General features: G+C 47.3%; 3 protein-coding genes across 46 annotated transcripts in view; 1 reads left to right on the plus strand and 2 right to left on the minus strand.

The window, feature by feature from the left end:
- The window catches only part of G3BP2 (G3BP stress granule assembly factor 2), a 43749-nt gene extending 25315 nt beyond the window's left edge, over positions 1-18434 (minus strand). For 4 of the 10 annotated variants that reach the window (XM_086890925.1, XM_086890928.1, XM_086890919.1 and 1 more), the window contains exon 1: positions 1-368. The gene's annotated coding sequence lies outside the window, so the exon portion shown is untranslated. Of the gene's footprint in view, positions 369-481; positions 686-1864; positions 2188-11104; positions 11237-11924; positions 12093-18202 lie in introns of those variants that run through there. The other 6 variants (XM_086890920.1, XM_086890923.1, XM_086890927.1 and 3 more) reach the window with 4 other exon arrangements.
- On the plus strand, positions 324-26138 carry USO1 (USO1 vesicle transport factor). 35 transcript variants are annotated; one of them, XM_086890894.1, is made up of 28 exons: positions 364-753; positions 944-980; positions 1756-1868; positions 2534-2620; positions 2741-2805; positions 5935-6014; positions 6974-6985; positions 9160-9260; positions 10158-10260; positions 10410-10465; positions 10666-10786; positions 12055-12233; positions 12642-12782; positions 13562-13650; positions 14164-14318; positions 14539-14750; positions 15524-15544; positions 17214-17324; positions 17945-18063; positions 18272-18453; positions 19256-19377; positions 20301-20439; positions 21169-21332; positions 21832-21921; positions 22669-22755; positions 24052-24144; positions 24605-24820; positions 25201-26138. In XM_086890894.1, exons 5-28 carry the CDS (start codon positions 2771-2773, stop codon positions 25276-25278), a joined length of 2706 nt encoding a protein of 901 aa, XP_086747020.1. In that variant the 5' UTR covers positions 364-753; positions 944-980; positions 1756-1868; positions 2534-2620; positions 2741-2770; the 3' UTR covers positions 25279-26138. The 35 variants fall into 35 exon arrangements, with proteins under 35 accessions (XP_086747025.1, XP_086747023.1, XP_086747020.1 ...); XM_086890895.1 differs by having other exon boundaries at positions 1759-1868; XM_086890899.1 differs by lacking the exon at positions 6974-6985 and having other exon boundaries at positions 324-753; positions 1759-1868.
- The window catches only part of AREG (amphiregulin), a 74532-nt gene continuing 66566 nt past the window's right edge, over positions 18931-26896 (minus strand). The window contains exon 7 of the transcript XR_015287361.1: positions 18931-19071. The gene's annotated coding sequence lies outside the window, so the exon portion shown is untranslated. The remainder of the gene's footprint in view (positions 19072-26896) is intronic.

Raw genomic sequence — 26896 nt, forward strand, 5'->3', positions numbered from 1 at the left:
CTAAGGGACAAAAGTCTCGGTGCGCGGGGCCGGGGCGCGTTTTCGCCCTCGCCGCCGGGAGCTGCGCGGAGCCGGTCGCGGCGAGCGTGTCCCTCGGGCGGCGCGTCCCTCAGCACGGGCAGCACAGGGCGAGCGGGGCGCGGCGGCGGCGGCGGTGTCACAGCCGGGCGGGCGGGGGAGGGCGGGCGGCCGCGGCTCCCGTGCGTGCCTGCGTGCGCGCGCGCGCCTGCGCAGAGCGGGACGACGGGCGGGGCGGCCAAAGGAAGGGCGGGGCGTCCCCGAGCGCTCTCGGCCAATCAGCGGCGGGCTGCCGCGGTGACGTCAAGCGCGAGCGCGTATTTCCCGGCAGCGGGGGCGCGGCGCGCGGCCGAAGGTACCGGGGCGGCGGGGGCGGAGCTCTCGGCAGAGCGGGCTCCGCTCTTGGCTCCGGCCCTGGCTGTTCCCATCCTTCTCTGTTGGTCCCCGCGTGTCCGGGCCTTACCGTGTTCTTAAGGCCCCGGTGTCTCTTGCGGAGCGTGGCCGGGCGAGTTGGGGTCCTGACTCTCCTTGGTGTTGGCCGCTGGAGCTGTTTCTCGGCGATGGCGCCTCCAGCCTGGAGAGCCACGGTGCGGGCAGCGTCGGGATACGGCAGGGCTCTGCGAAGAGCTGTACCCCCCTCCTTTGCTCAGGAGTTGACAGCTTCTCACTAAAACAGAAACGTTTTTGAGTTATGCTGAAATAAAAAGCTACCCGTGATTGCAGGTTAAATGCCAGGTAACTTTTCCAGGGGGGCAGAATTTGCCCCTTGTAGTATTTTGTGTCTCCAAGAAGACAGCTGGGGCGCATCAGACACCTCTTTTGGGAGCAGCTCGCTCTCTTAGGGCTGTGTCTGTGAGGGTGGAAATACTGAAATAAATTTGGGGTTGTGGAAGGACCTGATGTAGTTTCCTGTTTTCTTGCTAAGGACCAGGTTCTCTTTATGCTAACTTGGAGCATGTCAGGTGAGTTCTGCTGTGTGTTTGCACTGGCCCAGGATGGGCCTTGGATCATCGCTGTTGGGAAGTGGGGGGGAATTTCTCCTGAGTTTTGAATATCTAAACACCTTTGGTTTAGGAGCAGCGGTTTTTTCTTTTCTCAGACTTGTTTTGCTGCGAGTGAGGTGTAAGAGAACGTGGGCATTTCCGAGCTGGGGCCATTGTGAGTGAGCTCCGGGTCAGTTTTGCAGCAGCAGCAGCAGGCTGAGGGGAGAGGCAGAGCCAGGGATGCACAGCCCGGGTATGCTCGGCTGTGCTCAGCCAGGCTGGAGCGAAGCTGGGGCTGTGTGCTGCCTGCAGGCTGGAGTTGCCCTCCTGTACATCAAGGAACTGCTGACAGGGCTATGGTTGCTATAGCCACCCCGTTATTTGGTGACCAAACCTGACTGAAGGATTCTTGGCTGCCCAGCAAGGTAAAAACCCTCTTGGCTGCGTGCTGGGTGATTTATTTCGTTCTTTAGTGGATAAGGAAAGTGAAATCCCCAAAGCTCTTGGTTTAAATTGTCAGGTGAGAGGGGTTTTCTCCCTAGAAAGCAATGAACTAGCTTTTGGAACTGATGGTCTTAGCACTTTCTGTGCCCATTTGCTGCGGTTACAATTAAAATTGCTTTAACTGGGTACGTGGTATAAGCCAAACGCTGCCAAAGCCCACCGGTAAGCGTCAAAAAGCGAGCATCAGGCTGCTGTGTGGGTACAGTGCCTGAAGGGTTTGAAGTTCTGGTTTCTGGCTGTTGCTCCCCAGCAGGAATCCCGAATGTGTTGCAGTAGCGTGCGGTGGGGGCATTCAGCATCGGGAAGTAATTGAAGTGCTTCGTGGTGTTCTGCTCTTGCACTTGAACCATCAGTCTTACCTAGGTAAGCTGCCGGCTCTCTCTGAGTCGACTCGGTTTCAAAAGCGCTTGGACATTTTCTGCTTGTAGTTAAGCTATCACCTTGCTGTTTTTCCCTGACGGTGAATGCGGTTTCTGAATTCCGAGCTGAGCGTTCGCCTAGGGATTGTTGTGGGTGCGCAGCCCCCGAGCCGCGGGGGGAGCCGTGTTTCGGGGCTGTGCCGAGCCAATCTGTCAGCCGCCTCCACAGCCACCTGCTGGGGGCCGCTGTGGGCCCGGGGCTCGGCCCGGGCGGCATTCCCGGGCGGCATTCCCGGCGCTCCCGGAGCTCCGCCCGCAGCCCCGGCGGTGCCACGTGGCGGCGCAGGCGCGGCGGCCGCTTCCGCGGGGGGAGCGGCAGCGCCGGCCCGGCCCGAGCCGCCATGAACTTCTTGCGGGGCGTCATGGGCGGCCCCAGCGCCGGCCCGCAGCCCTCGGGAGCCGACACGGTGAGCGGGGGACGCGGCCGGGCTGCGGCGGGGCCGGGGAGCCGGGAGGGCGGCGGCTGCGGCGCTGCCCGTGGCAGGCCCGGGTGGTGGCCGGTCCCGCTCGGGGCCGTGAGCTGCCCCCGCCGGGACGGGGAAGGAGCGGCTCTCCCCTGCCGGGCCTTACCCTAGCGGCTCACCCCGCGTGTTGTGCGTACCCTTCCAGATCCAGAAGCTGTGTGACCGAGTGGCTTCGTCCACGTTACTGGATGACCGGAGGGATGCTGTCCGTGCTCTCAAGTCCTTATCCAAGGTAAGCAGCCGGCTTCCCCAGCGGCGGCCTGCATTTCAGGTAGCTCTGTCGGGTAGTGTGAAAAAGGCTTTGTTTGGTGCTTGGGCTCGACCATGAAGTGTTTGTCTCTTCTCCGAACAGAAGTACCGGTTGGAGGTGGGCATACAAGCCATGGAGCACCTGATCCACGTTCTCCAGACGGACCGGTAAGCATCCTGCAGCTGCTCTGGGCTGCTGGCCGGAGCCTTCTCTGCTGCTGACACAGCAGGCAGGGCCTGTACTGTGCCCTGTACTGGCAGAGCTGGGAGGGCAGGGTTTCTGGCAACTCCTCTGCCACCTTGGCTTTGTCTGCTGGTTCATGTCCTCAGAGCCTATTCGAAGGTAAAAATAACAGAATTGCAGGAATCGGGATGAGGGACAGAAAGACAAGCTTTAGGGTTAAAGTGCTGCCAAAGCATGTCTTAATGCTTCTTGGGGGCGTCTTTCCACTGCTGTAGAAAGGCGAGTCCAAAGAGATGACAGAGACAGAGATAAGAGAAAAGCAGTGCAGTCAGCAGGTGTGGTTTTTTGCTTGTGTGTGTTAGGAACCAAGTTGGGTTAAACAGGGGAGCAGGACTCTGAGGCTGCTGCCGGGACAGACAGCACGAGTCTGAGTGCTCTGTGTGGACTAGAATGTAACACTTAGGCAATCTTGGAGTTTGGAGTATCTTGGTTATCCATCCTTGCAATCACTGCTCTACCTGACAGTGCCCACACATACTCTTAAGTCCTTGGATTTAGATACTTGGTGTTTAGGTAGGCAAATGGGTGAGGATAGGCTCTCTGTGCAGATTTGAACATCAGGCTGGTAAATTGATCTGTGACAGTCAGAGGGCTGTGGAATACCTGGCTGTGCCTCCAGCACAAGGAGGAGAGTGTCCTTTGATGCCAGTACCGAGGAGGATTAGCAAAGCTGCAGTTCAGTGTCGGGAAGGAGGCCTCCTGCTCTGGTTATGGATGTAGGACATGAAACTCTTCCCTGCTCAACCCAGGGCTGCTGATGGAGGCTTTTCCTGCCTGGCCAGTCCCACCAGCTGGGAAGGTGCTGGGAGGCTGCTGTTTAGGCAAGTCTGTGTTATTTCTATTCTGTGGGCTGGGTAGTTAAATTTGAATGTCTGACCTGGTGCAAACAGTGAAAGGGAAGGTTATAGGAGTAACTGTCATGGATGTGCAGGGGAAGCCCTTTATAAAACTGGGTTAAGGAGCCTACTTTCATCCACTTATCTGCTCCGAGGGCAGATTTGAACTTTCAGAGGAGGGAGGCGGGGCTCTGCTGATCCAGTTGAGAATGCAACCTGAACCCTTTAGGGCAGGGACCTGAGGCTTTTCAGTGCTTTTTGGGTTTCAGCTGATCCTTTGGAATTTGTACGTGCTGGGGTTCTGCATAAGTATCTTGTGTGACTCAGGCTGCAGTTGAAAAAAAAAAAAGAATAAATACACGGGGGGCTTTTGGGTTTTTAGCTGAAGAGGTGCTGGCTTTGATGAGATGTTCCTAGGGTCATTTGCTGTTTCGTATTTGGTGGGCCAGCACATCAGCTGTGCTGGGTGCTGTGCCTTCTTGGAGAGAGTTGTAGTGTCTGTGTGTGATCAGTGTAGGTGGTACCTGTTGGAGTTGGTGTTGCTGTTGGGTGTCAGTGATGGTAGAGGTGAGGTTTTGTGGACTCTTCCAAAGGAAATCAAAACCAGTTGAACTGATTAATTGGCAGATAAAGGGGTCACACACTCAGCTGTCCCCAAAGCCTGGTGTGATGGGTGTATTGACATGGGATGCTGATTTTTTGGTGTGTGGTGAGGTGGCTTCTGCTGGATTGTTGCCTTGCATTAAGACAGCCTCTAATGGATGCCTGAGAAGTTTTGTTTCTTGACTGATTTTTACAATGGTGTTAGAGCTGGACAGCTTCAGCATGAACAGAATAATCACTAAGATGTGGGATGTGCTGAACAGCAGATGGTGGCAAGGCACTGAACAGCAGAGGTGAGATGCTGCTGTCCTCATTTGGTCATGTCTTGTCTTTCAACCAGAGAAACAAGGCCTGCTTTAAATCATGTGTACATGAAATGTGCATATTCTTTTGGAGGTGCTGTAGTTTCCCTAACAAGGGACATTTAAAAACCCACCAAGCTGCAACCTTGCTTTTCAAGTTTCCAGGAAAGAATTTCTTTTTAGATGGGGTTCTGTTTCATTTCTGTGAAAAGGAAAGCGTAGACTTAGTGTGTTGGAGAGCTAAAATGACAGTCAAGGGAAAAGATAAGCAGGCTGGAGATGTGATCATACATGCTAGATGAGACTGCTTCCATGGACTGAAAGGTTGTTCAGGCCTCTGCTCTGAACCTGCCTAGCAGCCTCATGAAATGCAAATTTATCTTTGGTGTGGAGGCCTTACTTGGAATGCCTTGGAGATCAGTGAGAGTAAATACTTAGAAGCTGGAGTGAGAGATTTTTTTGGACAGTGTTCTTTTCCAATGCTTGATAGACTCATGTAAATTCTGTGAGTTTTGTCCATCTGCACTTCAACACAACTTGGTGGTTTTAGGTTTTATTTTCCCTTTTAATTTTTTTTGACCAACTGCTTTTATTTTTTTTTTTGTTCAAGAGAGACAAAGCAAGCAGCAGAAATGGTTGTATTCTGCCCCATCAGCTCCTGTGCTGTGTGTTGATTGTAGCACAGGGTTTACAGGAGTTTCAGCCTTGGCAATGCAGCATAAACAGGTCTTTCCTGAGAGAAGAGCCTGGGTGTGAGCAGGTGAACTAATGCTTTGGGCTTCCCTGCAGCTTCCTGGGGATGCTGAAGTTCAAAACCTTGCAATAATTAGGTTTAGTGGGTTTGGTGACATGGAGGCTGCCTGTCTGTGAGAATCCAGAGCTGCTGCTTTCCCTTGGAGCACCCAGGTTTGGCTCTGGGTCTGTCTGCCAGTGTAGCTGGGAGGGTCCTACCTGGGAAATGCTCAAGTTTCTCTGCTGTTTCACTGGGTGGTCTTGTGGCAAGTCTGAGGCATTCCTAGGAATTTCTGCTGGTATAGGACCAGGTTGGAGGGAGTGACTCAGAAAATTCAAGGCATACCTACAGTGAGGAGTCCTGTGGTCATCTGGTTTCACCAGACTACCTGAGGGAATGGAACCGAGAGGAGCTTGACTCTGTTCAGGGGGCAGATAGCTCATGGTTATGTGGTGCTGCAATAAATCTGTGCTTCTTACTTGGCCTAGTGCTGCAAAGGGAGCTGCCTGGGCAGAAGAGCAATGTTGTAAGGGTAGTTGGAAATAAGTCATTAAAGAAAAGTGGTTCTTTCATTTGCAGTTCAGATTCTGAAATAATTGGCTATGCTTTGGACACACTCTACAATGTTATATCGAATGACCTAGAAGAGGAGGAGCAAGGTAAGCACTTGGTAGTAATAGTTGTATTAACTGTGGCATTGCTTTCCTTGGTGCTTTGTTCAAGTTATCAGCTGTCATACTGTGATTTACTAATGCTTACCTAGACCTGCTTTGTTACTGTGTCTAGCTCTTAGGATAATGCTGAAGTGTGCAGCTTGCATTAAAGTAACACTGGATCTCTTGCTTATTAATTTAAGAAAACTTTGTTCTCTGAACAGGAGCCAGGTTGGAGTGGGGTAACTTTTTTTCTAGTTTGTAAATCGAGAATCAAGTCCTTCTTTGCTATTGGGAAAGGACAGTTCTGGCTGTGGTTGTCAAATGAGACGTTACTATCTCATGATGTAAAGAAGGATGTTGAGATGTGAAATCTCAGGTACCTGTGAGAAGGTGCCACATATAAGTATGAAAACCTTATTCAACCCTGCTGTGGCAGTGGAGAAGAATTTAGAAAGATTCTACTTGTCTTTGTGCAGCTGGGCTGTGAAAATCCATGCTGCTCCTACCTGATGAAGTTTTGAAGGCCATTAAACCGGTCTCCAAGGCCAATGAATATTTTTCTAAACCGTGTTTCAAATTGTGCTTGCCTTTCTTTTCCATGTTTCTGCAGTTCCCCATGTTGATTAAAAAGGTTTGAAACAAGTTTCATAGTGCTGGTGAATTCATGTTTGTGCTAGAGGCCTTAATTATGGACTGGACAAAAGCATTGGCAAGTTTTTCCTAAGAGCAAAGAATTTTCCAGCTGGAGGTGTGTGTGAGAGGTGACCAGGGCTGTTAGGGTAATGGGGTGCTTCAGTTTGACCCCATCCTTAAGAACTTCCCACAGGAGTCCAGCTGCTGTAGGAAGCTGGGATGGCTGCTTTGGAAACCTGAGCTTATGCTGTAATTGGTTGTGCTGTGTGGAAAGCTGTTCCGTTGGTAAACCTGTCTCTTGTTTCTTTTTATTTTATCTGCACTGACAGATGACTCTGAAGGTAAAAGAACCTTTCCTTATATAAATCTGGTGCTTTGCTTTAGCCCTAGTCGCTGTTCCTGGAGGGAACGCTTGCTGCCGTTTGTTTAAAAAGGACACTGCAGGAACTTGCCCTGGAGCTCAGGGAAGGTGTTTTGCCCTCTGCTCTGTCCTCACTCTTTGGAGCTCACGTGTGTTTCCAATTTGACTTCTCCTGTGACTTGGCATGTTGAATGCCAGCACACCCCAGAGACTGCAGGAATGGTCAGTTCTGGATGAGGATGTCCAAGGCGTGCAGCCCCACAGTGGTGGGATTTGAAGGGAGCACAGTTTGTGAACAGTTCCTGTTCAGCTGGCCAGCAGTGCATGAGCTGCACATGAGCATTCTCCACAGTGTCTCTTTTAAGCAATGCATGTTAAAATGCAGTATTGGCTCCTACCTTAGTTACCACTAATGCTTTGCATGTTCTCTTTTTGAAACTGATATTATTTTTTAAAACTAAATTCTAGTTGGCAGTGCTGCTTGGTAGTGAATTGGTAAGAGCTGATCTTACTAGATGGAAGCTGCTGGCATGATTTGAGATGGCCCTGGGAATGTGTGGGTTTAAGGAACAATTACTGGTTGGTTAAGGAACACTTAAGGCTCGTTGCAAGATCTCTGGTGTAAGTGGAAAATAGTTCCCCTTTGCCTGTTTGGTTTTTTATTAAACGTGGCAAAAGAAGTACTTGAAAAAATATCATTTGGCCCTTTCATGGAAGAAGAATGAGCTGGAGTAAGAAAAGCCAGCTGCAGCCTGAGAGAGGCTGTACGAGCTGTGTATGCTGCTCAGGTTTTGCCTTAGCACCTGCAGCTTGTGCAAGGGCAGTGCTTGGCATCGGGAGTTCAAACGCTATTTGCAGCTGAGGGTGGGACAAGATAGTCAGTTCCAGCTCATAGAAAAGTCCAAGTGAAGTATTTTGACTTAATTTTGGGAGTAAAATGCTTAGGTTTCCTGGGCTGTCTCTCCTTGGCCTGTAGCCACACATTGTGTTACCCACATGTGATTGATTCCCAGCTGAGCTGCCTCTTATTTTACAGCAGCAAGTGCAGCAGCTGAACTTGTGTGGAGTTTTTAATCTTCATTCCTGTAAATAAATGCATGTCAGTTCAGCAATGGCCCAGACTTCTTGACAAGACCCTGAGCTTCAGGGAGGCCACACTAGGATTGAGGTCCTGCTTGGTGCTATGTGCCTGGGCTAGAGCTGGTTTTGCACACTGTCTTGCCTTCTAATGTTTTTTGTAATATACAGTAGTTTGTGCAGCTGGAAATTTAGAGCAGAATGTTTTTTGGAGGAGAAAACCCAAAGACTTCTGGATTTAGTCAGAAATTTACTTACTTCACTGTTTATTTTCTGTTTATTTCTATTAAAACAAACACTTTGCCTTTGAAGTAGAATTGCTCTTGCTCAGTTTTTCAGCTGACATCGCTTAATTATGTCAACCACTAGTACCTACACACCACTGTTCGGTGGAACAGTTATGTAAATTGTCACTCAGCCTAGAAAAACAGCACTGGTGCTGGGATGTTGCTTGCATGGGGTTTGGCCATTTTTTGGGTTACTTTGGTATTTGCTTTTTGTTCATGCAACAGGGATACATGAAATTTAAGACAATTAATGTGCTGGCCCAATTCTGTGTAACTGTAGAGTGGAGAATGGAATGGCACTCAATTCTGGCATATTTGAAATCAATTCAGGTTCCAAGACTGACAGGTTTTGATGCTTATCTGTGTGACTCTTCTTTCCCTTTACTGATGTTAAGGTCTTTTTCTGTTTCTAAACCTAATAGAATAATTAAGTTATTTGGGGCAATTGGCTTTAGATGATTTATATTCCCTACACTTCAAGGCTCTTGGTGTGAAATGTACCTTGCTTTTGCCCATCACTATAGGGTACTCATGAGGGGCTGCCCTCTGGGATTAGTGGAGCCATATGGGGATGTAACTGCTGAGATTCAAAAGTTACTTGTAGAATAATGTAGGGTTTTTGTTTTGTGAAAAGCTTGTTTTGGTGTTTGTTTTGAAAATAATTCCATTAACATTTGTAACAGTGACTCAATCTTATCGTCACCCATGGCCTTATTTCATTAAGAATAAAAATCACAGCTGCTGAAGCTGTTCCAGTTGTGTGGTAATATGTTGTTTTTCGCTGTTACAGAAGAAAACTCAGCAAAACAAGTTGATGATCTGGGGAGTCAGTTCACAGAGATATTCATTAAACAGCAAGAAAATGTCACTCTGCTGTTGACTCTGGTGGAGGTGAGTGTGTCCTGTGTAGGCTGCTGAGGGATGGGTGGTGCTTGCCCTCATGGGGAGAGCCATGCTTTTGTCCTAGTGGAGCTGGTGTCAGGGGTGAGGTGTGCCAGGATCCAGTGAAGGTGGGGCTGGGGGTGAGTCAGGACTGACCTGGATGAGCACCATTGGCGCAGCTTTTAAAGCAGGGAAACGTGGAAGACAATCACAGAAACATTTAGGTTGGAAAATGTCTCTGGGATCATCAAGTGCAGCTGTTAACCCCAGCACCACCGTGTTCACCATGCACGTTTCCTGAACCCGTCCAGGGATGATTCCCCCGCTGCCCTGGGCAGCCTTTTCAATGCCCCACCACCTTTTGAATGAAGAAATTTCCCAGGATAGCTGATCTAAGCGTGCCCTGGTGCACCTTGTGGCCATTTTCTCTCATCCTGTTGTTTGAGAAGAGGGCTTAGTTACTTCATTGGAAACAATACAAATGATTGCTTAGCAGACAGCAGTGGTTGTCACTTGTGCAAGGATTATTTTTCACATGATCATAAAATCATCACGAGACAGTTTTGTCTGAGATGCAGTTCAAGTGGAAAGGATGACTGCTTTCCAGTAGCATGTTATTTAACTCATTTTCCAATGGCTTTGTCCTCATGGATGGCCTTTTTACCTTGAGCTGTTAAAATTTTGTTCCCAACCTAAGAATAAGACTGTGCTTGGGAGAGAGAACAACACAATACTGGCTTCTTTTTTCCTTTCCTTTCTAGTCCAGCTTTGGTAGAGAACATGATATTCTGCTTTTCCCATATGGCTCCCATGTCATGCTTTGAGCGCTGTTAAGGAACTGTCAGTGTACCTGAGTTAAATACTGAGGAGTTGGCTACTTAACCATGCTCCTTTCCATCCTTTCAGGAATTTGATTTCCATGTTCGCTGGCCTGGAGTGAAGCTACTGACGTCTCTCTTGAAGCAGCAAGGGCCTCAAGTGCAGCAGATCATTCTGGTCAGCCCCATGGGTGAGTGCTTCAATCCTCTGCTGATACACTTGGCTCAGCAGACATGGCAGAGGCCTAGAGGAGCCTCGAGCAAGATGCTTTAAAGGCCTCCAGCTTGAAAAAGCTGCACCTTTTCTCGTTGGTTTATTTTTTTGTGCTGTTTCTTGCAGGTGTTTCCCGCCTCATGGATTTGCTAGCGGACTCCAGGGAGGTGATCCGCAATGATGTGAGTCCAGAGCTTCTGTACTCTGTGTCGGGATCCTGCTGTCCCTGGGGGGTGTGTGCTGAGTGGCAGTGACAGTGCCTGTGATCCTGGCTGAGGATCATGCTGCTGGTTCAGCATCCTCCCAAGAGCCGTGACTTGTGAAAAACAATGGAGTTCTGTTAAAACTTGGCTTTGGTTTCTTTTCTCCTCCACCTGTCAAGGGAGTCCTGTTGTTACAGCAATTGACCAAAAGTAACGCAGCCATACAGAAGATTGTGGCCTTTGAAAATGCCTTTGAGAGACTTCTGGATATCATAACAGAGGAAGGAAACAGCGATGGAGGTACAGTGGAGTCGAAGACTTAGCCTTGGGCTTCTGCAACTCTGAGCTGATGTTTCCAGGCTTGCCTCAGTGGGCGGTTGGTGCCTGGTCAGTGGGTAAAGGGGGCACAGTTCATAGACTGGTTGTAACAAAATAAGCAAAACCAGATTGACCAGGTGTTTTAGTGTGTTTTGAAAAACTGGAGTGCTTAGTTAAAACATCAGGTCACTCCTCTGAGCCTGTGTGCATGAGTTGAGTGTGTTCTTGCTTGACCTAGGCCTGTGCATGTGTCTCCTTGGAATGGCAGTGTCAGATGGGTGTGCTGCATTTGTCACTTACCGAGTGAAGCATCTGCATTCCTCCCACAAGATCCTTGGATTCTTGGAGTGGCTGGAAGTAACAGCTTGCTGAGTCCCTACAGCTGCACCAACAACTTGAGTTTTCTGGTCAGCTTCTTGATAAGTCAGTCACCTGTTGGGAGGGGAAAAGAATGTTTGAAGGAGCAAAAAACAATGCAGCACTTGAGGGCTTAGTTTTTTTACTAGCAGTATGTGATGGGTTTACTACAGTCTGTTTCAGCACCATGACAGGTTGCTGTTGCATGATCTTTCTGTGGGCTGCAGGAGCAGCTACTGCTTCTCTCCCAGCTATATAATTCCAGGTATGTTGGCATGGAAATATTCAGCAAACCTTTGATTTAAAGCTGCTGTTTTTAGGCAGTCAATATTTTTAGAAGACGTGTTATGTAAATTCCCATGTGCTAAGTCTTCTCTACTTTCCCCTGTGCTCCTTATTTGTTCCTCTGATAGGAGCAGCCTTTATCCAAGTGGAATTGGAAAACTAAAAAGTAGCTTTGAAATAAATTGAAGATGGTGGCCAGTTATTGTAGAGAAGGAATATGTGAGCCAGGAAGTGCTGCTGCCTCAGAATCAGAATGCACTTCAGGAGGAACTTCATTGAGGGCATTTGATAGGGACAGTGTAGTCTGATTCTGGAACAGGTGAACTTGGGCATACAAAGTGTTGGTGAGGTTTTGGTGGCAGCTTTTCCCATTTACCCACTTAACTGGTATGAGCTGTACATGCTTTGGAAATTTGCTTTGGACTTGTGGAAGGAAAACAGCTCTGGTTTCACAAGGTTCCTAGTTACTGATCCACACCTAATGTGTGTTAAGAATGAAGAGCTCAGAAACGTGCTCTGTTCCATCTAGAACATCCTCAGTGTATGCAGGAGCTCGTTTGTTCCCATGTGGGTATTGGGATTCACCGTGTGCTGCTTTGTCTCATCAGGCATTGTGGTGGAAGACTGTCTCCTCCTGTTGCAGAACCTGTTGAAGAATAATAATTCCAATCAGAATTTCTTCAAGGAAGGTTCTTACATTCAGCGTATGAAGCCTTGGTTTGAAGTTGGAGATGACAACTGTGGGTGGTCTGCACAGAAGGTGACAAACCTTCACCTGATGCTGCAGGTAAGGTGCCATTACAGCTCCTTGTTATGGGTGCCAGCCCTCGTGCCGTGGCAAGTGTCGCGCCACAGCTTGCGCTCACAGTTCGGTACGAGTGCTCATGAGCTGTGCTGCTTTCAGCACAAACCCTGCCAGAGGTGAATCTGTGATGGCTGGCATATTGCCTAACTTGTTGTCACCTGAGATGTAACAGGTTTAAACTACAAACATATTTAGGGGTGTTCTGTGTGAAGAATCCTCTGGTACAGAACTGCAGATGAAGCAGCCGCCCGTAGCGATGAGATAAACATTCTGTGCATTGTCTCCATTTTAAGAAGCAGTTGTGCTTTACGGTGAAACAGTGAATGAGTTGGGTTTTGTGTTGGGAAGGTGCCTGGCTCTGTTCACACAGCAGTGTCTCCTTCTCTGTAGCTGGTTCGGGTGCTGGTGTCCCCCACCAACCCTCCCGGTGCCACCAGCAGCTGTCAGAAGGCCATGTTCCACTGTGGGCTCCTGCAGCAGCTCTGCACCATCCTCATGGCCACTGGGGTTCCTGCTGATATCCTCACTGAAGTAAGAGGGGCCGTGGTTGGAGGGGTGGGAGTGCCCTGTGGGTGATAGCCAGGCAGTGTGCAGGGATAACCAGCTCAAAGAACCAGTTCAGGTGCCAGAGATGTCAGCATCCTGTGTGGGCAGCATAAACGGAGCAGTCATTTCCATGGGTGTATTCCTGGTCTTCTGCAACCCCAAGGAATTGGCATTTGCCTCTTTTGTTCCTTTAGATTTCAGCATATCCCAGTGCAGCTGAATTGATTAATGACTTTTCCTAGTTTAGGGGTGGGTTTATTGCTGGTTTTATTTTTGGGGAGAGTCTACAAGTATTCTAATTTGATAGGCTCCTAGTGATGAGGGATTTTAGCCTTTAGAAAGCTCTGCCAGCAAGGTAGGATGAGAGATTTTTCCCTTGATAAAATCATGTGCTTGGATTGAGTGTGGACTCCTCTATTCCAGTTGTTAATTTCTTAAAAGGTTTTGCCTTTTCATTTTGTAGAAATGTCCAGTTTAGCTGTTATTGTGCTGTCATAAAGAAGAGTGATCTGGCGTCCAAAATGAAGCTGGAGGTGACTGAGCTTTGTGTCCTGTAACCTTTGCTCAGCATCTTTCACAGCTGTTAAATGCCTTGACTTTTTCATGCACACTGGTTTTACTTAAGCCTCTGAGATGAGACTGTGTATGTGCTTTTCAGTAGTGACCTGTCAGGGTAAACTGGAAGAGTTTTATAAGATCTAGGGTGGCAGACCATGGCTCAGATTTAAACATGGATTTAACTTCTTTCTCTGCCCTTTCCCTAGACCATTAATACTGTATCAGAGGTCATCCGAGGATGCCAGACAAATCAAGACTACTTTGCCTCTGTAAATGCACCTTCTAATCCACCAAGGTAGGGGAAGATAATGTGTGACCTCTGGTTGGTGATAAGGTATTAGTTTGGGCAATCCAAAGGATTTTTAAGTTCCACACTCGGGATTATGGTGCCGAGTAACAGATGGAAGTTGATTCGTGTGGGGTGTGTTGGATCCAGCATTAAGGTGTCAGGTGTGTCTGCAGTGAGATGTGGTCTAGAACTGCTGTTCTGTGGCACCTGAAAAACAAACGAGCAGTGCCTGAGAAATTCTTCAATTGGGATGAGCTGCTGCTGTCAGGCAGAGGACAGTCCCCAAGAAGATTTAGAGGCAAGGCAGATGGATAATCAATTTCTTGTTCTGTGTATAAATAACTGAAAAACTTTGAAACTCTGAACACCTTGGGTTTTAATGCCCTTGCTTGAAAACGTAATGGATGCAGTGGTAGGCCACAGTATTTTTCCTTACTGTGGAATACATCCATTTTGTGTGTACCTGCAGGTGTTTGCGTTCACTGTGCAGTTCTCAATTCTTCCTTGCTTTCCCACCAGGCCTGCAATTGTAGTGCTGCTCATGTCCATGGTAAACGAGAGGCAGCCCTTTGTGCTACGCTGTGCTGTTCTCTACTGCTTCCAGTGCTTTCTGTACAAGAACCAAAAAGGACAAGGAGAAATTGTCTCGACGCTGCTGCCATCCACTATTGACGGTAGGCCAGGCCACCATCTCTGCAGTGAGTTGTGAGCTAGCACCTGTTCACTGCACCACCTGGTGTCTCGTGAAAAAACATGTACCTGCTGTTCTGTGGCTGCTCTGGGCAGGGCCATTTGGCTAACACCTCATCAGTTTGGGTTTTCTTGGTTTAGCTGTGTTAAATATTTTGCCAGTTCAGTGGCTTGCTTTAATCTCCCTGTTGGCCGCTCTGGTAGCTACAGGTAACTCTGTGTCGGCGGGTCAGCTGCTGTGCGGGGGCCTCTTCTCCACCGACTCTCTGTCCAACTGGTGCGCTGCCGTGGCCCTGGCCCACGCCCTGCAGGAAAATGCCACTCTCAAGGAGCAGCTGCTGCGGGTCCAGCTGGCCACCAGCATCGGCAACCCGCCCGTGTCGCTGCTGCAGCAGTGCACCAACATCCTCTCGCAGGTACGGCATCGCCGCCGCCTCGCCCGGGGACGCAGGGGGGGCTGCGGGAGGAGGAGGAGGATTCTCTTCTGCAGGCTGGTTTTTTAGCTTTGTTTAAAGCTCCTTCAAGGGGAGGATAGCAGCAAATCTTGGTTTTCCATCAGGATTGCTGCTTGAGGCTGCCTGTTCTAAGTTGGCCCCAAAGCATCCAGGCCTTAAACTTGATTTCAAGCACAAGGCTGACTGGCAGAGTCCCTGCTCACATTGGGCTTTTTCTCTGAAGAAGTGCCTGCTTGGTATTTAACCTGAACCTTCCAACTGGAAACATCATGAAGAGAACAGGCTGTCATGTGCTGACAGCTGGCTTTGCTATACAAAGACACTTTTTGAGCTTGTTCAACATGTTAAAATGTGGCTTGGCCTGTGTCAAGTGAGTGAAGTTCACCTCGTGGCCCATGCCTCCTTGTGTGACATTCACCTGTGTGAGAAGTGTTCAGGGAAAAAGCCAATGTACTAGTAGGGAGTTGGTAACTCTGCTGGCAATTAGACTTTGCTGCAAGTGAAAATAACGGCTGGAATCTGTAATTTGTTGCTATGACTTTTCTCCTGCTTTAGCTAAAAATAGCCAGTGTTCATTTTTATCCTATTCCTGGCATTTTGTGTAAGGTATCTTTGAGTCAGTGAAAATGCTTGCTATTCTTCAGCACTACATGACAAAAGGGACTCAGATATGGGGGGATGTTTCTGAAATGTTCCACTTGAAGCTTCTCTAGTAATACGTGTGTAACTTGCAGGGTGATAAGATCGACAGACGGGTATGTATTTTTTGGCACAGCTTGTGCATTTTCCTGCCAAAAGCAGGCCTTTCCCTCTTGTCTGGGGTCTGCTGGGGAGGATTTCTTTAACTGCTTTTTGATGTGTTTCCACTTACAGCTTTGTGTTGCAGTGGTTTGGGTTTTCCCTGGCATAACAAACTCTTGGTGCCTCCAGGGGTATCTCTGGGGGTGCTCCCCAAAACTGTGGGATACGTATCTTGGGCAGCACGGGTGCTTTCTTTCTTGGGGGGCAGACTAATGGACCATCTGTTCACTTCATAGGTGGGATTTCTTGGGAGGAAGACATAAACTGTTAGAAATAGTGTTTTCTAAAAGCTGTAGCAAACAGCTGGTACCATCAGAGTGGGGATATGCTGCTGCTGTCCTGACTGCTAGAGGAGGAACTGTTCAGCCTGCCTTCCTGCCTGATTGTGAATAGTAGGCATCTCCTTATGAGCAGGTGACCCCTGAAGAGTCATTTGATTTCCAGGCTGTTACCTAAACCACAGCTGAGTTGGTTAGTGGTGGCAGAAAACCAAGTATTTCTGCTGTGGAGCTGTCTTGTGTTTTACCCTGTTGATCACAGCTCAGGACTGTTTCCAGCTCTGAGCAGTGGAACAGCAGCCATGGGGAGCTGTCATCTGTCAGAGTAGGTGTTACCATGGTATGTCTAGAAAACAGCCGGTTTCTAGAGAGGATGTTTTGGGCTTTGTGGCAATCCTTAGGCAGGACACATCAATCTGGCCTCTGAACAGCATTGAGAAGAATGTGGTTGTCAGCTGCTCCCAGCATATGGCTGTGCTGAAGTGTTGGGCTGCACCAGCAGGAGTAGCTCCGTGTTTCTCAGGAGAGAAAGGCCACTGGTACCAAGGCTGGAGAAGGCTGCCTATGGCCATGTGCTGCAGGGCCACTGCTATTACAGGGATTATTGCCAGTGTGTGTGGGCTGGCAAATCCTGCTGGGACAACTATAGAGCCAGTGTGTGTAAATGGGGAGGGAGCAGTTAGCTTGGTTGCCATCTGAATGCTGACTGTTGGAAGAGATAGGAGCTTGTGCTAGCTCAGCTGGGCCCAAATACCTGCAGCAGAGACACAATTGGTAAGAGTCCACTTGGAGATGAAAAGGAATTTTGTCTAACCAAAATAAAATGCTGCAGTTAGCATTTGCCTGACTGACGTAATGTGTGTATTGTCTAAACCAAAGACCACTACAGGATTATTGTTATTTAGCTAAGAAAATACTACCAGGAACACCTGGCAGTTTTAAGTCAGCAGGGTAGGTCTTGGTGACACATCTGTTCCCAGAAATCCTTACATGACTAAATGCACACCTTGTTCCTTCTTGTTAAGGGATTTTGTATGTTCCTTCATGTCACCCTTGTATTAAAAATGCAGAACTAACACGTGATGATTTGCATTGAGTAATATTTCACACCTGTGTTGCTTGCTGGTTTGCTCTGAGAACAACTGAACATGAATGGTTTGATCCTTGTTTTATCCGAGCACTACAGCCGTTCAGTATAACTAACGAACGGCTGTTTGGAAAGACGTGACTTGTAGTTTATAAAAGGATAAGGTGGAAGTAGGTGAGTTCTGATCCAATACAGCTTGGGTTCGTTTTTCAGTCCTCTCTGTGGAAAGGTAATGATGGAGGTGTTTATTCTTCACAGGGCAGCAAAGTACAGACCAGGGTTGGACTACTGATGCTGCTGTGTACTTGGCTGAGCAACTGCTCCATTGCTGTCACCCACTTCCTTCACAACCCAGCCAATGTGCCTTTCGTATCCTTGACCTGCTTGTGGAGCCCCTTGCTTGGACACCCCTTGGGTTATTTGTGTTCAGATGGAATGTTTGCCTACACAACACAAAGTGTGCTGGCCCACGAGACGTCGGCCTCTTGTTGCCAGTGCTCTGCCTACACTCACCTGTGTGTAAGGTGCACGTGCCAAAGCAGTGTGGAAAACTGTCTGCCAAGTCAGCTTGTAGTGCAGCACAAGCCTGCTGGTATTTTTAGTGTCAGTTCAACTTAGGAGGCAAGAAGAAGTCTTTGTGCTTAATTTCTGTGCTTGTTTTTCAGGAAAAAGCTAGTCAAGGACATGAGCACATAAAGCTAAACTGGCATCCTTATCTACAGTGCAGGTGTGCTTTGGAACAAGTGAATCTCTCGGGTTTACTGTTAACAACACAAGCTACTGAGAAATTTATGGGAAGCCACTGATCACCCAAACCCTTCAAAATAGGAGTTAACTGTGCAAGGCTTTTGTCAGCTCTTTTGTCTTACTTCCTGACTAACATGGGTTTGTGTGCAATTAAAAGGGAATGTATCCAGGGAGAAGTGTTACATGTGTTGTGATAATGAAATATCTCCAATCAATAAATATATCCTTATCAAGAGTTGTAGCTCACAGGGCAGATAGCTGAAAACCTTGGAGAAGAGGAGCAGCTGGTCCAAGGCCTGTGTGCGCTTTTGCTTGGCATTTCCATCTACTACAATGATAATTCCCTTGAGAATTACAGGAAGTAAGTATGATTGAGAAATCAAAGCCTCTTGAAGCACCATCTACCTTCCACAGAACTTTTCCCTACAGTCCTGTTAAATGAGACAGTAGGGGGATTAACACTTGAGATGGATATTAACAGTTGTATTTGCAGAACCCACCTTGACAGAATGACGGGTTCTCTTCTTGTCCAGTTGCTGCACTATCATTGATTTGTCTCTTCCTTGTAGAGAGAAGCTGAAGCAGCTGATTGAGAAGAGGATTGGCAGGGAGAACTTTGTTGAGAAGCTTGGGTTCATTAGCAAGCATGAACTTTATTCCAGAGCTGCTCAGAAACCACAGCCTAGTTTCTCTAGCCCAGACCACATGATGTTTGACCATGAATTTACAAAGCTGGTAAAGGAATTGGAAGGTGAGATGTTAGACTCATTTCTCTAGTTTTTGTCATAAACTGATGGATGAGCTACCAAACATGTTGAGTTACTCATGGAAGTATTGCAAATTGTACTTTAAGTGTTAAGTAAAAATACTCTAGCTGGATTACCTGATCCTCTTAGGTGAAACGGTTATCAGTACATTCTGTGAGTTATCACCCTGGCCAGGAGCTGTTTACCTGCACTCACAGGCAAACTCAAGTATTGAGCACATACAGTGGTCATAAAAGCTTCATTTGCTGAAGTACATAATGCATAATGCAGATATTTGCTGCTTCAAATTGATAAATGAAAAAAGGTGAATGCTGACATTCTTGGCCTGTTAGGAAATGGACACTTGCTTTAGTCTGTGCTTCACAGATTGTCATCAATCTAACATCTCACCATCAATGTTTATGAATATTGCTCTGAACTTAAATCAGTCTAGAGAAAGAAAAAACTAAAGATAGATTTACCCAAGCAGTTTCATCTCCGTGTTGCTCTTGCAGTCCTGTCTTTCACTTGCTTGCAAAATGATTTGGGCTGTAGTGGAGCCACAGTGCAAGTAGAACACAGCTTCTTTTTATAGCAAGTACTCCAAGCACCCATTTACTTGTCTGAAACAGAGAAAAGCAGTGAATGTTCAAACTGCAGTAAGGTCACCATTTCTGTTAAGCCTTTGTGACAATTCCTTTTTTAATGTGCAGGTTGAGTTTGTAATGTGACGAACTCAAGCTGTGAGACTGCTTTGAGGACAGAGATGTGAACTGGGCTCTAGTTGACAGAAATTGTTCTTGACAGGTGTCATAAGTAAAGCAATTTACAAGTCCAGTGAGGAAGATAAAAAGGAAGAGGAGGTCAAGAAGACATTGGAACAGCATGACAACATTGTGACTCACTACAAAAAAGTCATCAGAGAGCAGGTAAGAGGCAGCTGGACCACACAAGTGCCTCCCAAAGCTGTCAGTTTTGTCTTTTGGAGCCACTGCGGGGCACTTCCATCCCCCTAGCTCCAAAGAAGTAACCAGGAATCTAGCAATGCAGAAATGCCTCTAACACCACCCATGTCAAGGAACAGCTGAAATGTCAGTGTTTGGAACACTGGTTAAGGTATTTTTCTTTTTTTTCCCCTTGGACTACATGCCCTTACCTGTGTCGGAGTCTATGATTTCAAAAGAGGAGCTCTTCAGAGATACAATTCTTAGCTCTGTGCTCTTACTTTGATGGCAGATGAAATGGGGCTGAATGAACACTTGGTTTGCTGGTGAAGTTTGGCTATACCTGCTGGGATTGGACTCTCAAAACCTTCCTCCAGGGGTAGATAACTTGTATGGTTGCTGCAGCTTAGGTGGAGAAGTAGAGCAACAAACTAATTAATTGAAACTGCGAATGGGAAACTGAGGCAGGTGTTTTGTGTTCTGAAATCAAAGCATGATGAGGTACAGGAGACATTAGGGATGCTTTGGAACCACTGGAGGCTTTACTGAACACGTGGTGTCTGTAGCTACCATGATTTCTTTCAAGACTCCTGAAGTATTAGACTAAACAAGTGCAGGCTGTGGTATGCTAGATGAAAATTACCATCAGCAAATTTCCCTCCTTTCCCCTCCTGTTGTTGGTGTGACAGGCTGCTGCTGTCTCTCCCAGGTGTTTTGCCTAGGCATAGCCAGCGAGGTTTGCAGGGGGCTTTGCTGCTCATCTGTCCCAGGTCAGCACTGAGCAGTGGAGCTCAGGTTTTGCTGCTTTCCTTTGCCCTCCTGACAGAATTGTATTCAATAGTTGCTGCTATAACTACTTACATGACTACTGTCTGTACATAACATGCTGCCTTTTTTTTCTTGCACAGGACCAGGAGCTTGAAGAACTGAAACAACGAATCAACACTTTAACATCTCAAAATGAACAGCTCCAGGCTACAGTCACACAGCAAGTGTCTCAGATCCAACAGCATAAGGACCAATATAATCTCCTGAAAGTACAGCTAGGTAGGCTTCATGAGTGACAATATAAGATCATCTGGCTTGTGCAAAGATGTAGTGATGACTGGCAAGCTGCAGCAGAGCTCCAGCAGGCACAGCCCTGTTGGGTGTAAGAGCTCACACTTTGCCATGGGAGCTGCTGGGAGAGGCTGCCTCTGCCTTGGGTTGAGTCAGTGCAAAGCAGCTGCTGCCTATCCAGGGTCAGAACATGACCAGAGGGGCCCTGGAGTGGGCTCAAGTTTGGGTCTGGAATGCGAGTGTGAACTGGGGAAGATGGTATGGCAGATGTGCAAGATGAAACCTGCTACTGTCACGAGAGAAATTGCTAATTTAATGTGTAAATCAGGTGCTATGTTCTCCTAATCCCAAGGTCAAAATGCCTGATAATGTGTACATTACATGATTAAAAATACCCAAACTACTTTCCTGATTACTCACGATGAACATGTAAGGAATCAGTTACCTTGAGAACTTGTCCATGCCCTTATTTTGGATAAATGGAATGGCTGAAGCAGCAGGCTGCATACAGACCTGAAGGAATGGCAAATGAGAGCTCTTCATTGTTTATTCTGTTTTATATGTAGAGAGTTGTTAAGTACAGTGAGAGAGTTCTTAATTACTTGTATTGCCTTGTGGGGCAGGAGTGGGATGGGTAGCAAGTCCTTGGATTGGTGTGCTGGAAACTAAGTTATAGAAGTGCTTGTTTGACCTTGGTTGTAACCTCTTGCTGTTTAGGAAAGGACACCCAGCATCATAATTCCCATGGTGACACATTTCAGATCAATGGCATTCAGACAGAAGAAGTGAGCAAATTGAAAGAGGAATTGGAAGAGTGGAAAAATAAGCATGAGCTGCTGCAAGGGCAATTAAAGGAAAAGGATTCTGTGATAGAAAAATTGGTAAGTGCTGTCTCGGCAGAACTTGATCCAGCTGCCAGTTCCTGCTTTCAAGTGTAACTTGCCTTAAGCTGTGCATGTCCTCACTGTGGTGACATCCAAGCCATCCTGCCTGAGTGCATGCTGGAAATAGGGAATGGTGGGAGATGGCTTGAGCAGAGCCTGCTCTGCCTCGTGCTCTTGCCAAGAAGAATCTGTGGAATCAGTGGCTTTTAGCCTGTTTTCAGAGCCTGGGGTAAAATGGTAGAGATGTGCTGGGAGCTTAGTGCCTGGTCACAGGGCAGGGTGGTAGGTGCTGTGTTGATTTGGTGCTCCTGTGTTAGCACTGGTGCAAGGTCCTTGCACACCCACCACAGCTGCTCTCCCCAGAGAGCTTTGGTTTATATTGCTGAGCCTGCTTGCAGCTTCTCTGCTGGGAATCTGATAATGCAAGGGGTTTTTTGAACATGACTATATTTAGAATTCTAGTCCTAAAGATGATGTTTACCTGGTTTTCTTACAGAATTCTTCCCAGTTGGAAATGGGAACTACAGAGCAGTCTTCACAGACAAACAAATTTGGTGGCTTGGAGCACAATAATGAGCTACAGAAGGTGAACTTGTGGTATTTCAGCAGAGCTGGTGTGAACAGGGGTAGCTTGGGGTGGGAAGGGAGCTTTACTCTTCAGGGAGGAACACTGATTCCTCAGTGTTGCTGTTTGTCATCAAGTATCTTTGTGATGATAGTCCTAATCTTGGAACATCGAGGTTATGTGTATAAAAATGAATCTGTTGTTTTCACTAAGCAGGTTTGAGCCAGAGGAAGACACTTGAACTGGCTTGCAAAATGTGTTTATCCAGTACAAAATGCATGTTTAGATGTTGACATGACGGTTTCCAGGTATTAAATGTACAGCACAGAATAAATAACTGGAGATTCAGTTCTTCCAAGGTAGCTGTTGCTCAGAAAACCACCTGGCAGAGTTCTCTGTTTGGAGAACGAATGGTGCCTGGATTAATAGGTCACCCTGGGTTTCTGCAGCAGGAGGGCAGAGCATAGAGGACACTGATGGGAGTGCAAGTGCTGTGAAACACCTCTGTAAAAGTGACTGAGGCTCAGGCAGGTGCCTTGGTTGGGCACTGCACAGAGAAGGGTTTGTAAGAGCAGGGTGGACAATGCTGCATGTTGCTGCCTTGTTGTTTAAGGCCAGAGCTGTTGCGGTTTTACTGAGAGGCAGCTCTCCTGTTACATTTGCTAGTTTGAAGCAGTTAGTGTGGGAGCATTTAACCTCAGGGAAAATTTCATGTGAATATATTCCTCTATGAAATGAACTGAAAAGCTTTGTCTCTGTTTCCCAAAGGAGTTGGAAATGCTCAGGAGTCAGATACAACTACAGTCTGCGGAAATCTCTAAGCTTCAGATGGAGAATCAAAAGCTACAAGTAATGGTACTGGTGAATAACTTGTTTCTTTTCTATGGGAACTAAATCTTCAAGACTTGCCTTCCTGCTGCTGCCTGTGGCTACTTCCCTAAAGCAAGCTCATTTTGAGGGCACACATCAGCAAGTGATTCCAACAGGGTTTCAAACTAAGTAATGAGTTACTTGGACAAATCCTTTGTGAGCACAGAGGGGACTGTGGGTCCAGTTAGTTCTCTCTCATGGCCCTTGGTATTTTAAAAAAATGATGCACTATTGCTTCAAGCTTATGCTCTAATTCAAGTAAATACCCTTTGTGAGACACAGCTGTGTGATACCATACACATGAGAGATCTTTATTCTTCCAAGCAGTTGAGGGTACTATTTTTTAAATTGATATCTAGTTGAAGGGCCAGTGACAGGGGCACCTGTGCAGGCCTCCAAATGCTGCAGAGGGTTTCTTGGCTGTCTACTGAACTGATGAGGCAGTAAAGCCTTGTGGCTAAATAAATGTGACTGTCTTCCAAACCAATAACCAGCTTTAGGAAGGGAATGTAGGGCTACAGAACCTGAACAAGCTGTCTCCAAGTGTTGCAGAGCTAACAAATGATTCTTCAGGATTAGGGGCCCCCAACCCTGACAGAGGAGTGTTTCATGTGCGTGTGCTTGCAGAGGCAGGCTCAGCTGCTCTGAGGGAAGATGCCATTGCACAGGTGCTGGCCACGTGTGCTTGTGATGGTGCCTTTGGAGGCACAGGTGTGTCCCCATGTCCCTCCAGCTGTCAGGCCACCTCACACCCATCCTGCCTCCTGCTGCCTCCCTTGCTTGGAGGACTGCCTTAAGTGTGCTCTGAGTGGAGAGGCGTCAGTCTCAAGCTTGTGCCATGTGGCAGTTGTAGCTGACAGGCAGCTGCCACATTTTGGAAATAACTTAGTGTAGGGCTCACAGAGATGAAGCTGTTGCTATTTTTAGTAATCTTACCCAGAGAACTGGATCTTTAATCTAGTAAAAAGACTTGTGCGGTGCTTCAGAAGTATCAGAGCAAGGGTGGATGCCTGTAATAGGGTCTGCCTAGAAAAAAGCCCTACAAGTCATTCAAGTGCAGCTGCTGTGGAATGAAGGTTTCACTTGGTGTTCTTCTTGGTGTGTGCAGTCTGGGACCCGAGGAAGCCCAGATGTGTTGGCTGATGCCTGGCAGCATGGGGTCTGTGTAATCACCATGGCTGTGCTGTGTAAAGGGAATATGCTTTTACAGAACTGACTGTGTAATGTCTCAGCTTGCTGTCTCAGTATGTGCAGCACTGAGAGGGAATTCCTTGTCCACAGAAGGCGACTGCAGATCCTGCGTTAGGAGACACAACAGCAGCAATGAGCTCAGAACTGGAGGCACGACTGGAGCAAGAAATCAAAGAACTGAAGGTGGGTAGTGGGTGAGCACCAAACCAAACCATCAGATAACTCAGCCTTCAATTAGGAGGATTCTGCAGTAGCCAGGGCTGCTGGGAGTGGTTTGTTTCCTCAGCAGCCTTAGTGTTTGGGGCTCTGGAAGGGAGGCTGGATGTCTCCTTCATTTCTCACTTGGAAATGAAAACTTGTGTGTCTTTAAGGAGTTGGTAAGGACAGTCTAGGGTGTAGCTTTACTCTGACACAGCCAGTCCAGTTGGACTGGGTGGAAGGTAACCACTGTTAATGTTGTTCCTGCCTTATCCAGTGGTTTGTAATAGGTTGTGGAAGGATGTGTGTGTGTGGGACCATAGCTACAAGAACCAACCAGCTGGAGCTGCTAGAGGCTGTGTATAGAAAGTGTTTGAAGGATACAGGGCTTCAGCTTTACCTGTGCTTGTGTTGTGATTTGATGTGGGATTTTCCCTGTTGCCAGAGTCAAGTCAAAGCCCTTTCTGAGGAGAAGGAAGCACTAAAGCAGCACCTGGACTCATCCAGTAGCACGGTTGCTATATTGCAAGATGAGAAAAGTAAACTGCAGCGAGAAGTTGCAGAATCCAAGAAAGAACAGGATGATCTCCTGGTGCTTTTGGCTGATCAGGATCAGAAAATATCTGCACTCAAGATCAAATTGAAGGACCTCGGTGTACCGGTAAGGGAAGGAATGGACCAGTGATTTCTTGGGTCTGAGACAGGTCTGGGCATGGCAATACTCGATCCAACAAGTCTGGAGAGGCCCCTTTCTATAAGCTGAGGGAAGTTAAATCTATCAGTTACCTTTTTCAATGCCTGGCAGCCATCCAAGGAAGATGACCAATGCCTGTTGTCCCCAGTGGTCAGCTATCTTCAGCAGAGAAGTAAAGAACTATGGCCATGGCAAGATGACAGTTGCATTTAATGAGGATTAATTGATGTGGCACAGTTGTTTCAAGTTATCTTTCAATGCTTATTTGCACTCAGAATTTGTCTTGCCTTCTAAAGGTTGGATCAGAATAAGTGATATTACTGCTCACAACAGATCTTGTATTTCAGGTTGAAGATGAAGATGATACTGAATCTGGAGATCAAGGGGATGAAGATGAGGACGGGGATGAAGAGGAGCAAGACTAGAAAGCTGTTGTGTGTTACCATGAAAACTAGATTGCATTGTTTTTGGGGAAAAATCTATTACTGGTGTACAAAGGAAAACATCTGCTTGTGGGAAGCAGATGGGGAAATGACAACCATGGGCCTAGTTAAAAGTTACTCAAGTGTTGGAAAATCCTTTGTACTAGGTAAAGCAAACAAAAATCACACTTTCAGTTCTACATGAATATCCCAGGTTGTACTTATTTAGAAGTTGCTTCAGACACTGTTTAAAGCAGGGAATGACAATGATGCTGCCTTGGTTCATTGTCATTGACAGATCTGTTCATTTGTCTACGGTTTTAACTTCCTTGAGCTCTTAACATAATTAAATACAAAAGTATTTGGTTTAACATCTGTCACATGGAGTCATTGCCCCTGCCTTCAGCATGGAGCTTCAGTGTAGTTTGTGGCTTCCTCTCGAGAGCGGTGGGGGGGAGGCAGAAGGGTTCTGGGGGTGCCAGGGGCCCTGCACACAGATGTGTGTGCCTGGACACTGCCCCACCTGCTCTCAGAACCTCCTGGAACCACAGTGCTCTGCTACTGCCATGGGAGAGTTGTCATGGGAAGCTGTGCAGGAAACGTAGCCTTGAGGTGAAGAATTGCTGTGGAAAACAAAGACCAGTGCATTCCAAGATCTAAAGTGCTACTGAGTCAGCATAAATCTAAGTTAAAATCTTATTGACTACTTCAGTAAGGAAATGAAAACTACTCTGATTTATATAACTTATTGGCTCTTTATGAGTAAATAAAAGATGAAATTTTAAAAGAAAACAGAGAATGGTAAATGCATCAAATATTTTTTTTTTTTTGGTAATAAAGGGAATATGTCTCCTTTGTCCTCATTTAATTCTCTTGTCCTAATTAAAAAATGTACTTCTTAGTATCCATAGGAGCATCTACAATCAGTCTGCTCTGGCAGATGAAGGTAAGGATGCACCACAGAGTGAGGCTCTCACCACCTGAGTAGGGAGGGATGAGGGTTCAGTTTTTGTTCTTTGGAAGACTGCAGTCTTCTGTGCCTGTTTATTTTTAAGAGTGGCCCAAGAAAGTTAAATGAAGTCAGGCCTTAATCAACAGCTAATTTGAAGAAGACCCAGACTCACAGGCATAACTAATAGTTACAGGCTGGGGCCTGGAGTCAAGGATGTCCAGAACAAAGCTTCACTTGGCCATTCTGAGGCTACAGTAGAGCTGGTGTGCAGTACCGAGTACTCTCACTGCAGCTTGCACTGGGGAAATCAGTTTTAGCAGCCCTGGCAGCAGTGCCCCCTGAGGGAGCTGCTGGTGCCTTGACCACCCCATGGCTGCTGGAGCCCGTCCCCAGCTCTGGCAGGGACAAGGAGCAGCTGTGGTGTCAGCAAGCCTTGTGGCTTGGCTGGGTATGGGAAGCTGGTGCAGAGTTGGTCTGGCAGGGACATTTCCTCCCTTCCTCCTTCCCTGGGGGTGATGCATGAGCACAGCCTCAATTCAGGAAAGCAAAAGGCATCTGAGTGCTGCTGGGGCCTTACCCTGGAAGGGACCTGTTCATCTGGCAGCCAGACCTGGACAATGGCACTCCTTCCAAAAGATGGCACTCTGCAACATACTTCTTGTTGCCATT

The sequence above is a fragment of the Cyanistes caeruleus genome, chromosome 5 (assembly GCF_971803275.1).
Source record: "Cyanistes caeruleus chromosome 5, bCyaCae1.hap1.1, whole genome shotgun sequence".
Lineage (NCBI taxonomy): Eukaryota > Metazoa > Chordata > Aves > Passeriformes > Paridae > Cyanistes > Cyanistes caeruleus.

Coding starts and splice junctions, on each gene's coding strand:
- USO1 (XM_086890877.1), top strand. CDS start 2,266: ATGAACTTCTTGCGGGGCGTCATGGGCGGCCCCAGCGCCGGCCCGCAG. Junction 2,621..2,740: donor CTCTCAAGTCCTTATCCAAG/GTAAGCAGCCGG, acceptor TTCTCCGAACAG/AAGTACCGGTTGGAGGTGGG. Junction 15,545..17,213: donor GTGATAAGATCGACAGACGG/GTATGTATTTTT, acceptor TATTCTTCACAG/GGCAGCAAAGTACAGACCAG.